Genomic DNA, 12,722 nt, shown 5'->3' with positions numbered 1-12,722 from the left:
CAGTGGGTTTGTAGTATATAATATTGTCCAGCCTGTCTCCAGAAATGAAAACAGAAATGTTATGGAAGTGGAGGGAGGATTTGGACCAGGTGAAGGTGAGAGCAGGGCGGAAATTGGAAGTGAAATTGATCAACTTTGCCAATTCTGGACAAGAGAGGATCAGAATCTGTGTTAAACTGCAACCTGACCAGTCAGAGGCTTGTAGCTATGCTGAACTCTCCTGAACCTACATCAAATAGTGCTACTTTGCCTGGACTCAATGTCCCCAAAACTCAACATTGAAGCTAATATACAGTTGGGTTTTTTTTTTGAAGTTACAAACAACTCCTTTCACCTTCTCTCCTTAAGGCAATGCCCAGTTTCTCATTTCCAGTCTATAGTCCAAAAAAGATGAGGTCTTAGACTTATATAGTCATACAGCATGTATATCTGGTCTAAGTCGTCCATGCTGACCAAATTAACCAAACTAAACTAGTCCCATTTGCCTGCATTTGGCGCACATCCCTGTAAACATTTCCTATTCATGTACTTGTACAAATGTCATTTAAATGTTGTAAATGTACCTGCATCCACCACTTCTTCTGGAAGTTCATTCCACGTACAAATCACCCTCTGTGTAAAAATGTTACCCCTCAGGTCCCTTTTAAATTTTTCTTTTCTCACCTAAAAAATATGATTAGATTAGATTCCCTACAGTATGGAAACAGGCCCTTTTGCCCAACACGTCCACACTGACCCTCCGAAGAGTAACCCACCCAGACCCATTCCCTTACCTTGTACTTATCCTTGACTAATGCACCTAACACTATGGGCAATTGAATATGGCCAGTTCACCTGACCTGCACATCTTTGGATTGTGGGAGGAAACTGGAGCACCTGGGAAAAACCCACGCAGAAACGGGGAGAATGTGCAAGCTTCAAACAGACAGTCGCCTGAGGTGGGAATCGAACCCGGGTCTCTGGTGCTGTGAGGCAGCAGTGCTAACCACTGAGCCACCGTATAGCCCTTAATATATTTCCAAGTTTGGATGGTGAGTGGCTTGGAGGGGAACTTATATGAATAGAATCCCTACAGTGTGGAAACATGCCCTTTGGCCCAACAAGTCCACACAGACCATCCGAAGAGTAACTTACCCAGACCCCTTCCCTTACCTCATCATCCTACATTTACCCCTGACTAATGCACCTAACCTACACATCCCTGAACACTATCGGCATTTTAGTTTGAACTCCCCCATCCTCGGGAAAAGACCTTTGCTATTTATCTTATCTATGCCCCTCAGGATTTTATAAACATCGATAAGGTCACCCCTCAACCTCCTATGCTCCAGTCAAAAAAGGTCCAGCCTTTCCAACCTCTCCTTATAAGTAAAACCCTCCAGTCTGGGTAACATGTTGTGAAACTTTTTTGATTTAATAATGCCTTTTCTATAATATAACACAGTAGTCCGAAAGTGGCCTCACCAACATCTTGTACAACCTCAACATAACGTCCCAACTCCTATACTCAGCAGTGAAGGCAAGCACGTTAAACACCTTCTTAACCAACCTGTCTACCTATGATGCAACTTTCAAAGAATTATGTACCTGAACCCCTGTGGTCTCTCTGTAGATAACACTATCCAGGACCCTACCATTAGCTGAGTAAGTGCTGCCCTTGTTCGTTACATCTGACATATATCCAAATTAAACTTCATCTGCCAGTCCTCAGCCCTTTCTATAATAAAGGTATTCTGCAAGTCTCCCCCAGCTGATACAGAGGTGATGTGGGAGAGTAATTATGTAATCTCCTTGTAACAGTATTTGCACCAACCTGAGAATGTTCACCAATACACAGTTAGAATTTAAGAAGCATGTATATTTAAGCTGATAAACAGAGATATTAACCACAAAGTAGTGATTGGATAGTGAGAGAGGGAAAGAGAAACATTGACTTGTGTTTATATGGAGATAGTGAGGGCTGCAGATGCTGGAAGGTCAGAGTGAAGCTCAAAAAAGCACAGCAGGTCAAGCAACATTACAAGACCAGGACAGTCGACGTTTTGGGCAGGATCCTTCATCAGGACTGGAGAGGGGGAAGGGGACTGAGAAAGAAAGAGGGAGGGTGGTGGGGCTGGGGGAAAGGTAGTTGAGATGGTGATTCCACGTACCTTTCCCCAGCCTCTTTGCATTTATATGGCATTCTTCACAACAATGTCCCAAACCTCTTTATAGTCATTGAAGAACTTCTGCAGTGTTGGCTTTACCTAATGTAGGAAACTTAGCCTGAATATCAAATGGATTACAAATGCAGTTATCAAATTCCTGATAGATATTTGAAAGAACATGCATGAATTGTGCTCAGTACTGAAATTGTAGTAATTTGTGAAAAAAGATTGGAAAGATAAAGCAGAGAACTTGATGCTTCCAAGGATCTTTTCTTAACTCTCACGTTTCTCTCTGCTATGCCTTGGCAACATCATTTGAAAACATGTCAGATTTTCTGGACAACCCCAACCCTACATTACCATCATCTTCCCTGATCCTTTCAATGTCTCTAATTTCTTAAATTGCTTACCTGACAGCTAATGTTGAATGACTAGGTACATCCTCCAAGTAAAACTTAGAAAGGCTAAAACCATTGCCTGTGGTTCTGCTACAAAGCTGGTTTACTGTTGGAGGTGAAATCAGACCATTCATAACTTTGTTGTCATATTTGACTCAAGATGTAGACTCCAGAACAACATGCTAGCCAAGATGAGCCCTTTCCATCTTCCTAAGTGTTCCGGACTCCATCTCTACCTCAGTTTATTGTGTTTTGCTTGGTGCTGCCTTCCAGGAGGTCGGATGTTGGGGCAGGGTTTTTCCAGGAGTCATTGTTTTGAGTTGGGGAAAGGAAGCAGGGAATTGACAAGTGGCTGGGAATATTGCATGGTTCCCAATAAACAGATGACCCATGCTGACTCCATAGTACCACCTACATAGGGAGTGACAGCACCACCCTTCAACAAGCTTTGGTCTAGTCTTTCCCAATTCCATGAATGGACAAACAGCTGAGCTAAATTTCTGAGTTTGGTAGTTGGAGCTGAGAGCTGTTGGAATCAAAAACGTATTGCTGGTAACTGCTCATCTCTTAATTTCAATGGTTGACTAGCCTTGACCAGCCTGCTCTGAATACCGGTAACCAATGTTCTGAAAGTACAGGTGTGTACTGTACCTTTAAGAGAGAGAGGAAGCTAGCAAGGACTGACTGAAAGAGTGTGCTGAACAACTTAAAAATGTAACAATTGGTTGAAACAAGTAGCTGGAATTGTGATGCCATGGAACAAAAACAAATTCAAATTTGGCCAATCAGTTTAAATTATGCCTCAGATACCAAATTCCAATCGAATTTGAATTTTACTGTTTGGGATAACATCAAACCAATGAAATGATCCAACGTTTTGGGGTATAAAAGTGGACATTTTGAACAGTTGGTGAGAACTGCAAAGTGCACCAACAAGTACAGCCTGCTAGTCGAATATCTCTCTGACAGGTCCCTGCCCATAAGAAAAGTTGTGCAGCAGAAGACCAAAGAAAACGTAACCCAAGAGAATACAAAGGAAAATCTACAGAGGAAAATCGACAAGGCTGATAGGTTTTGAAACGTGGTTAATTTTTTTGTAACTCTTAATCGGGATTTTTTACTGCACCAGTATTGTAGAGTGGGAAGTAGAAGATAGGCTTAAGAGAAAGGAGTTGTAGATAGTTGTTTTTTTAATGTTCTCTGTTGGATTTAAAGAATAAAATTGTTAATTTTTACTTTAAATAGTGAGCTCTGTGTGTCGGGTTTACACAGTGTCATAACATCAACAGGAGGGTCTCATCACGCCTGAATCCAAGTAACCACATATGTCATTCTCTGTTACCAGGTGTGTAATGGGGCTGAATACCTGAAGCTTCCAGTGGAAGAGATGCGACAAGCCATACAGTCAAAAGCTGGCTCAGGAAGAGCAGAGTATACAGGTAACTGATCATAAGAAGGTGGTATCCAATGATGTTTCCTGAGGTGGAGAGGGTGGGGGATCTGACATGAGTTTCCCAGAGTTTGGGTCCGGAAGACAGATTGTGACTCTGACTGGATTTGAGTGTTGCTTGGAAGTTTGGTGCAAATATTTATATCTGTTTTTAGCCTCCAGAAGCAGTTAGGTGCTCAAGGCATTAATTAGCTGAGCAGAGTGTTTGGTGGGTTTGTAACATTTTATGCTGTAAATACAGGCAGGCATTCAAATTGGTATAGGAAGAAATAAGTGTTGCACTGAATTTATTTCTTCACTGGCTTTATCTACTTGGTATAACTACAGACACCAATTCAGTCGTATTTCCAAACTTAAAACCTATTAGTTAAATAAAACACGACAAAGATGGCCAGATAGGTGATGTGTCACAGATGTAGCATATTGTGGCAGATGGAGGCCAGTACAATCAACAGCAACCACGTCTGTACTCAGCGTCTATAGCTTGAGGAACTTCTGCTGTGAGTTAGTGAGCTGGAGTTTGAGGTTTGGACACTGCAAGTTCTAGGGAGAGGAAAAGTTGAACACTTTGTTCCAGAAGGCAGTCATAGTCCTTACATTCAGAATTTCAGATTGTCCCATGGTCAGGGACAGGAATGTTTGACAGTGAATGAGGCAGGTATGAGGATCTAGAAAGCAGCGGAGGAGGAGCCCCGGCTTTTGCAATTGTCCAAAAAGTTAAACATTCATAGAATCCCTAAGAGTGTGGAAGCAGGCCATTCGGCTCATCAGGTCCACACCAAACCTCCTACCCAGACCCACTCCCTCTACACTATCTCTGTAACCCTGCATATCCCATGGCTGATCCACCTAGTCTGCACATCCCTTGACACTATGGGCAATTTAGTATGGCCAATCCATGCAACCTGCCATACTAATTATAGACCAGTGAGCCTTACTTCAGTTGTGGGTAAGGTGTTGGAAAAGGTTATAAGAGATAGAATTTGTAATCATCTGGAAAGGAATAACTTGATTAGGGATAGTCAACACTGTTTTGTGAAGGATATGTCGTGCCTAACTAACCTTATTGAGTTCTTCAAGAAGGTGACAAAACAGATGGATGAAGGTAAAGCAGTTGATGTGGTGTATATGGACTTGTGTAAGGCCTTTGATAAGGTTCCACACAGTGGACTATTGCACAAAATACAGAGTTTTAGGATTGAAGGTGATTTCGTGGTTTGGATCAGACATTGTCTAACTGAAAGAAGACAGAGGATGGTGATTGATGGTAAATGTTCATCCTGGAGCTCAGTTACCAGTGGTGTGCCGCAAGGATCTGTTTTGGGGCCACTGCTGTTTGTGTGGAAAACAATTGCCCGCATGGATCATTTTGTATCTTACCCCTTTCACTTAAACTTAAGCCCTCTAGTTTTAGACTCCCATACCATGGGAAAAAGCTGTCAGCTATCTATCTTATATAGATTTTATCAACCTCTATAACATTATCCCTCAGTCTTTACACTCCAGGGAAACAAAGTTCCATCTTATCTAGCTTCTCCTTATAACTCAAACCTTCCAGCCCATGTAGCATCCTAGTAAATCTTTTCTGCACTATTTCAAGTTTAATAATATATTTTCTGTAGTAGGCTGATGAGAACTGCACACAGTACTCCAAATGTGGCCTTTTTCAACTCCTACACTCAGTGCTCTGACCAATGAAAGCAAGCATGCTGAAATCCTTCTTCACCACCACGTCTACCTGTGACTACTTTCACGGAGCTAGATCTCTTTATTCTAGAATACTCTGCAGGACCATACCATTGACTGTGTAAGTTCTGCCCTGATTTGACCTACCAAAACCTTGCGTTAACTAAATTAAACCCCATCTGCCATTCCTCAGCCCACTGGCCCAGTTGATAAAGATCTCGCTGTATTCCCAAATTTCAAAGAATGATCACCGGAACCCCTAAGTTTCTCTGTTATACATCACTACCCAGGGCCCAACCATTAATTATATAAGTCATGCCCATGTTTGTTTTCTCAAAATGCAATGCTTCACATTTATCCAAATTAAACTCCATCTGTCATTCCTCATTGACTCAATTTTTGATCAAGTTCTCTTTGTAATTTTAGATAACCTTCCTCACTGGCCACCACACCATAATCTTGGTGTAATTTGCAAATTTACTAACCATACCTCCTAAATTCTGCTCCAAATCATTTACAGGCAATTCTGCTATAACGCGTGTTTCTTCAGTGTGAATTGGCTATAACACGATTGAAGAATATAGACCATGATTTATACAAGGCAAATCTTTCTTACCTGTATTGGCTGTAAAGCGATTCTAGTCCCATTGGTTTAAATGGTGCTGCTATTGCGTGATTTTCTTATAACATGGGATTGCACAAGAATGGAACAATTGCGTTATACCAGACTGTATATAAGTGATGAATAAAAGTGGACGTAGCACCGATCTCTGTGGCACGTTGCTGGTCGCTAGTCTCCCGTTTGAAACATCTACTGTACTACCGTTGTCTACTTTCTTGGTCACCCCTTCAAAAAACTCAAAGAAATTTGTAAGACTTGATTTCCCATGCACAAAACCATGCTCACTATCCAAAATGAGTCCTTGCCTCTCCAAATGCATGTACATCCTGTGTCTCAGAATCCCCTCTAACAACTTACCCACTCCAGATGTTAGACTCGCCAGTCTGTAGTTCCCAGGCATTTCCCTGCAGCCTTTCTTAAATAATGGTACAACATTAGCCACCCTCCAATCTTTGGGCACTTCACCCGTGGCTGTCAGTGATACAAATATCTCCCCTAGGGGTCCTGCAATTTTCTCCCTAGCCTCCCATAAAGTCCTGGGATAAACTTCATCAGGTCCCTTAATGCATTTTAAGACTTGCAGCACCTCCTCTTCTGTAATGTGGATTCTCTTTAAGACATCACTATTTATTTCCCCAGAATCCCTTGCACCATGCCTTTCTCAACAGTAAATAGTGATGAGAAATATTCATTTAGGATATCACGTATCTCTTGTGGCTGATACATAGCTGACCTTGTTAGTCTTTAAGAGGTCCTATTCCCTCTCCAGTTACTCTTTTGCCCTTAATGTACTTGCAGAATTCCTTTGGATTCTCCTTCACCTTATCTGCTGTCCTGATTTCTCTCTTAAGTGTACTCCGACATCCTCTATACTTCTCAAAGAATTCCATTGATCCCAGCTGCCGATACATTTATATGCCTCCTCCTTTTCCTTGACCAGGACCTCAGTAACTTTAGTCATCCAGGTTCCCTACTCCTGTCAGCATAACCCTTTACTCTAACAGGAACATCATATCCCTGAGCCCTCATTAACTCACTTTTGAAAGCTTCCACTTACCAGACATCCCTTTATTTGGAGCCTCCCCCAATCAATGTTTGAAAGCTCCTGTCTAAAACCATCCAAATTTAGCCTTGCCCCAACTTTGAAAATCAATTTGTGGATCAGACCTATTCTTTTCCATAGCTATTTCAAAACTAATTGAATTATGATTACTGTCCCAAAGTGCTCCTCCACTAACACATCTGTTGCTTGCCCTACCTTATTTCCCAAAAGAAGGTCATGTTTTGCTCCTTTTCTAATAGAACCATTTATATACTGCATGAGAAATGCTTTCTGAACACATTCCCTTCAATTCGGGGCCCAATCTCTTCACCCATTAATACGGGACACAATCCCATCCCCTATTAACACTGGGCTCCATCCCATCCCATCCCCTATTAATACTGGGCCCCATCCCATCACTATTTAATACTGGGCCCCATCCCATCTCCTATTAATACTGGCCCCATCCTATTCCCTATTAATACTGGGCGCCATCCCATCCCCTATTAATGCTGGGCCCCATTCCAACCCCTAATAATACTGGGCCCCATTCCATCCCCTAATAATACTGGGCCCCATCCCATTCCCTATTAAAACTGGGTGCCATCCCATCTCCACCCAAGCCCTTAACTCTATGGCAGTCCCAATCCATGTTAGGAAAGTTAAAGTCCCATTACAGTATTAAGAGGATGGGACTGGTACAGTATGAATGGGTGATGAAATCAGATACAGTATTAGAGAAGGAGAGCAAGGACAGCATGAATAGTGGATGAGATCATATATAGTATAAATAGGGGGTGAGATCAGGTACAGTTTTATGGGGTGAGAGCAAGTATGGTATTAATGGAGGTTGACATTGGGTACAGAATTAAGAGTATGAGATTAAGTAGAGTATGAATAGGGGATGAGATCAGGGGGTGTATTAGTAGGGGTGTGAATTGGACTCAGTATTAATAGGGGATGAGATCGGGCCCAGTATTAATAGGAGATGAGATTGGGACCAATATTAACAGATGAGATGAGATTGGGCACAGTATTAATAGGAGATAAGATTGGGCCCAGTATTAATAGGGGGTGAGATTGGGCCCAGTATTAATAGGAGATGAGATTGGGCCCAGTATTAATAGGGGGTGAGATTGGGCCCAGTATTAATAGGGGATGAGATTGGGCCCAGTATTAACAGGGGATGAGATTGGGCACAGTATTAATAGGGGATGAGATTGGGCACAGTATTAATAGGAGATGAGATTGGGCACAGTATTAATAGGGGATGAGATTGGGCCCAGTATTAATAGGGGATGAGATTGGGCCCAGTATTAATAGGGGATGAGATTGGGCACAGTATTAATTGGAGATGAGATTGGGCACAGTATTAATAGGGGATGAGATTGGGCACAGTATTAATAGGAGATGAGATTGGGACCAATATTAACAGATGAGATGAAATTGGGCCCAATATTAATAGGAGAGAGATGGTGCTCAGTCTTAATAGGAGATGGGATTGGGTACAGTAACAAGAAATTATCTTGTCTGTGAAAATCAAGGTGTGGAATCAGTTTGTTAACAAAGAGCAAAAGGTAGGCGGGGCCTGGACAAGAAGGATTGGTTGCACCTAAACCTGAGGGGGACCAATATCCTGGCAGGGAGGTTGCTACTGTACTTAGGAGGGTACAGACTAGTGTAGTGGGTTACGGGGTGGGGTGGTGGGAATGGAATCAGTGCATTAGGTCAGCAAGTAAAATAACTGAGCAGGAGTCAGACACTAAGGCCAGTTGAACGAAGAGGAAGAACAGACGGGGTCACATTACTAAACATGGAAAGGCTGGCAGTCTGCAGTTTATTTGTTTTAATGCATGGTGTATGACAGGTAAGGTAGATGAACTTAGTGCTTGAATTCATATATATAACTATGATGTTGTAGCGATGACAGAGATTTGGTTGGGAGTGGAACGAGAGTGGGAGCTTAATGTTTTGGGATTTGGATGTTTTAGGTGAGATAGCGAGGGATGTGAAAGGGATAAGGATAATCTCACAGCTGTACTGAGGGATGACACCTTGGAGCTATCATCCAGCAAGCCATATGGTTAAAGGTCAGGAATAGGAAGGGTGTAATCACTTTGATGCAATTGTACTACAGGCCACTGAACAGCCAGCAGCTGATAGAGGGACAGATTATGGAAAAATATAAAAACAACAGGGCTGTTGAAGTGACTGATTTTAACTTCCCATGTATTGGCTGGGACTCACTTAGCACCAGGGGCTTGGACGTGGGGGATTTATTTGATGTGTCCAGGATGATTTTCTGAAATACAGAGGAACCTCGATTATCCGAACGAGATGGGCGGGCATTATTTCGTTTGGATAATTGATTATTCGGTTAATTGATTTCCTCTGGGGCTCGGAGTTTTCTATGCAGCCTGCTCCTATTCAGGAGACAAGGCAGCAGCACACCGCGGATGGGTCCCCGACCCCCACCCGCCCCCAACCCCATCCGCCTTCTCAGGATCACATGTTCCCGTGAAAATAAGAGATAAGGATAGCAAGACCCGGAAACCTTGGATGACGAGTGAAGTTGAGAGTTTAGTCAAAAAAAAAGCATACATAAGGGTTAGGAAACTGAAGACAGGCAGCTTTCTTGAAAAATATAAAGAAAGCAGGAAAGAGTTCAAAGAAGAAATTAGGAGGGTCAACAAGAGCCATGAAATGTCTTTGACAAACAGGATTAAGAAAAATTCCCAGGACATCTTATACAAATATAAGGAGCAAATCAAATACAAAGGAGTGAATTTAGCTGTGGAGCTAGAGGAGGTTAGTGATGTCCTTAATGAATACTTGCATCGGTATTCACAAATGAGAAGGGTATGGTGAATACGAGTCTCCAGAGGGGTACATTGATGTTCCAGGGCATATCAGTGTTAAAAGAAAAGGAAGAGGTATTGGGTGTTTTGAAAAACATTAATGTAGACAAGTCACCAGGACCTGATGGGATCTATTCCAGAATCCTGAGGGAAGCTGGTGAGGAAATTGCTGGGGCTTTGTATTATGAAGTCATAAGAATATATGCTCACTTTAAGATAAAAAGTGTTTTTTGAATTTTAAAGTAAATTTAAAGTACAGCCAAGCAGCCAGAATAGAACAGCTAAGAGACAGGCTATTCTAAACTAGATACACATTGAAAATGACTGTTAAATGGATATCTGTGTTTTGTTTGCTGTTTTGACAATAATTCAAATTTAACCAATTAATTTAAATGATGCCCAGGATACTAAACCCCAATTGAGTTTGAATTTCCTGTATTGCCAACATCAGACCAATCAGAGGGAACAATGTTGGGGGTGTAAAAAACACAGGCAGTTTGAAAATTGATCAGAGCAAGTGCAGGAGAGCCGAAGAGCAAAGGCTATTGCTCTCAAAGAAATTTCAGAAGGCACTATTTATCAAAAGGTACTGTTTCCTGTAAGAAAGAAACACTCGCAGTAAAAAGAAAGAAGATGACCCAGAGAGAAGACAGCAGAATCAGAAAACAAGAAGGAAGACAACATAAGAGACTGTGTGTGGATTTGAGATTAAGTTAATGTAATGTTTAATAATTGTGTTATTGGAACAGCATATTAATGGCATTATGTTCAGTTAAAGGATCGTGATTAGTTAGGGGAAAGAGTGTTTGGTTTGTTAATAATTTTGTTTAGTGTTCGTTATTAGAGTTAGGAAAATAAATTGTTATTTTTCTTTAAATAGTGGAAATTAGGAGTTTTCTTTGATTCACTCACACATTTAGCAGATAATGAGGTGAGGTGAGCTTTTCTGGGTGTCTTGTTTTAATTAGCAGAAGTGTTCAACCACCATGGCATAGCGCTTGTATGAAATTTTTGTATCCTCTTTAACCATAGAAGTTCAAGAGGACAGAATAGCCAACATTGCTCCTTTGTTTCGAAGGGGCAGCAGAGATAATGTGGTAAATTATAGGCCAATGAGACTTACATCAGTGGTAGGGAAGTTATTGGAGAAGATTCTTAGGGTCAGGATTTAATTCCGTTTTGGTCAGCACTGCTGCCTCACAGGCCCAGGGGCTGGTGTTCAATTCCATCACTGGGTGACTATCTGTGCAGAGTTTGCATCTTCCTGTGTCAAAGTGGGTTTCCTCCAAAGTCCATGCTAAAGAACACTCTTCAGAGGGTCAGTGATACTTAATGGGCCAAATGACCTCTATCTGCACTGCAGGGATTCTGTAATTCATTTGGAAAATATGAAAATATTAACACTAGATAGCATGGCTTTGTATAGGAAGGCCATATCTCACAATCTTGATTAAGCTTTTTTGAGGAAGTGGCAAAGATGATTGATGAGGGAAAAGCAATAGACATTATTTACTTGGACTTTAATCAAGCTTTTGACAAGGTTCCATGTGGTAGACTAATTAGATCATATGGGATTCAGGGTGAGCTTGCCAATTGGATACAACATTGGCTTTGCGGTAGGGACAGAGAATTGTGTTGGAAGGTTGTTTTTCGGACTGGGGGGGGGGGGGGGGGGGTCTGTGACCACTGGTGTTCCACAGTGATCAGTGCTGAGATCCCCGTTGCTTGTAATACATATAAATGATTGGGAGGAGAATGTAGGTATCCTGATTAGTAAGTTTGTGGATGACACAAAGTGGGAGGTGCGGATAGTGAGGAGGATTGCCAGAGGATACAGCAGGATGTAGATAGGCTGGAGACTTGGACAGAGAAGTGGCAGATGGAGTTTAATCCGGACAAATGTGCGGTGATGCATTTTGAAAGATCTCATGCTGGAGGGAAGTATGCAGTAAATGGCAGGACCCTTAGTAGCATCAACATACATTGGGATATAGATGTCCATATCGACAGTTCCTTGAAAGTGGCAACACAAATGGATAAGATGGTCAAGAAGGCATATAGCATGCTTGCCTTCATCAGTTGGGGCATAGAGTATAAAAATTGGCAAGTCATGTTGCAGCTGTGTAGAAGTTAGTCTACATTTGGAATATTGTGTATAGTTCTGGTTGCCACACTACCAGAAGGATGTGGAGACTTTGGAAATGGTGCAGAAAAGGTTTTAAGGGTATTAACTATAAGTTTACAGAATTATCAGAGGCATTGGTAGAATAGATAGTCAGAGTCTTTTTCCCAGGGTAAAAATGTCAATTACTAGGGAACATGTAAAAGGGAGAAAGTGAGGTCTGCAGATGCTGGAGATCAGAGCTGAAAATGTGTTGCTGGAGAAGCGCAGCAGGTCAGGCAGCATCCAGGGAACAGGAGAATCGACGTTTCGGGCATAAGCCCTTCTTCAGGAATGAGGAAAGTTTGTCCAGCAGGCTAAGATAAAAGGTAGGAAGGAGGGACTTGGGGGAGGGGCG

The 12,722-nt window shown here is 41.9% G+C and overlaps 1 protein-coding gene across 1 annotated transcript in view; it reads left to right on the top strand.

Moving 5' to 3' along the window:
- Positions 1–12,722, top strand: part of LOC122564591 (exonuclease mut-7 homolog) — a 180,286-nt gene that overhangs the window by 158,341 nt on the left and 9,223 nt on the right. Inside the window, exon 4 of the mRNA XM_043719679.1 lies at positions 3,891–3,984. Within this exon, the coding sequence (XP_043575614.1) occupies positions 3,891–3,984 (94 nt within the window). The remainder of the gene's footprint in view (positions 1–3,890; positions 3,985–12,722) is intronic.

The sequence above is a fragment of the Chiloscyllium plagiosum genome, chromosome 30 (assembly GCF_004010195.1).
Source record: "Chiloscyllium plagiosum isolate BGI_BamShark_2017 chromosome 30, ASM401019v2, whole genome shotgun sequence".
NCBI lineage: Eukaryota > Metazoa > Chordata > Chondrichthyes > Orectolobiformes > Hemiscylliidae > Chiloscyllium > Chiloscyllium plagiosum.
The sequence above is the reverse complement of the archived record's forward strand: the minus strand, read 5'-3'. Positions and strand labels throughout refer to the sequence as shown.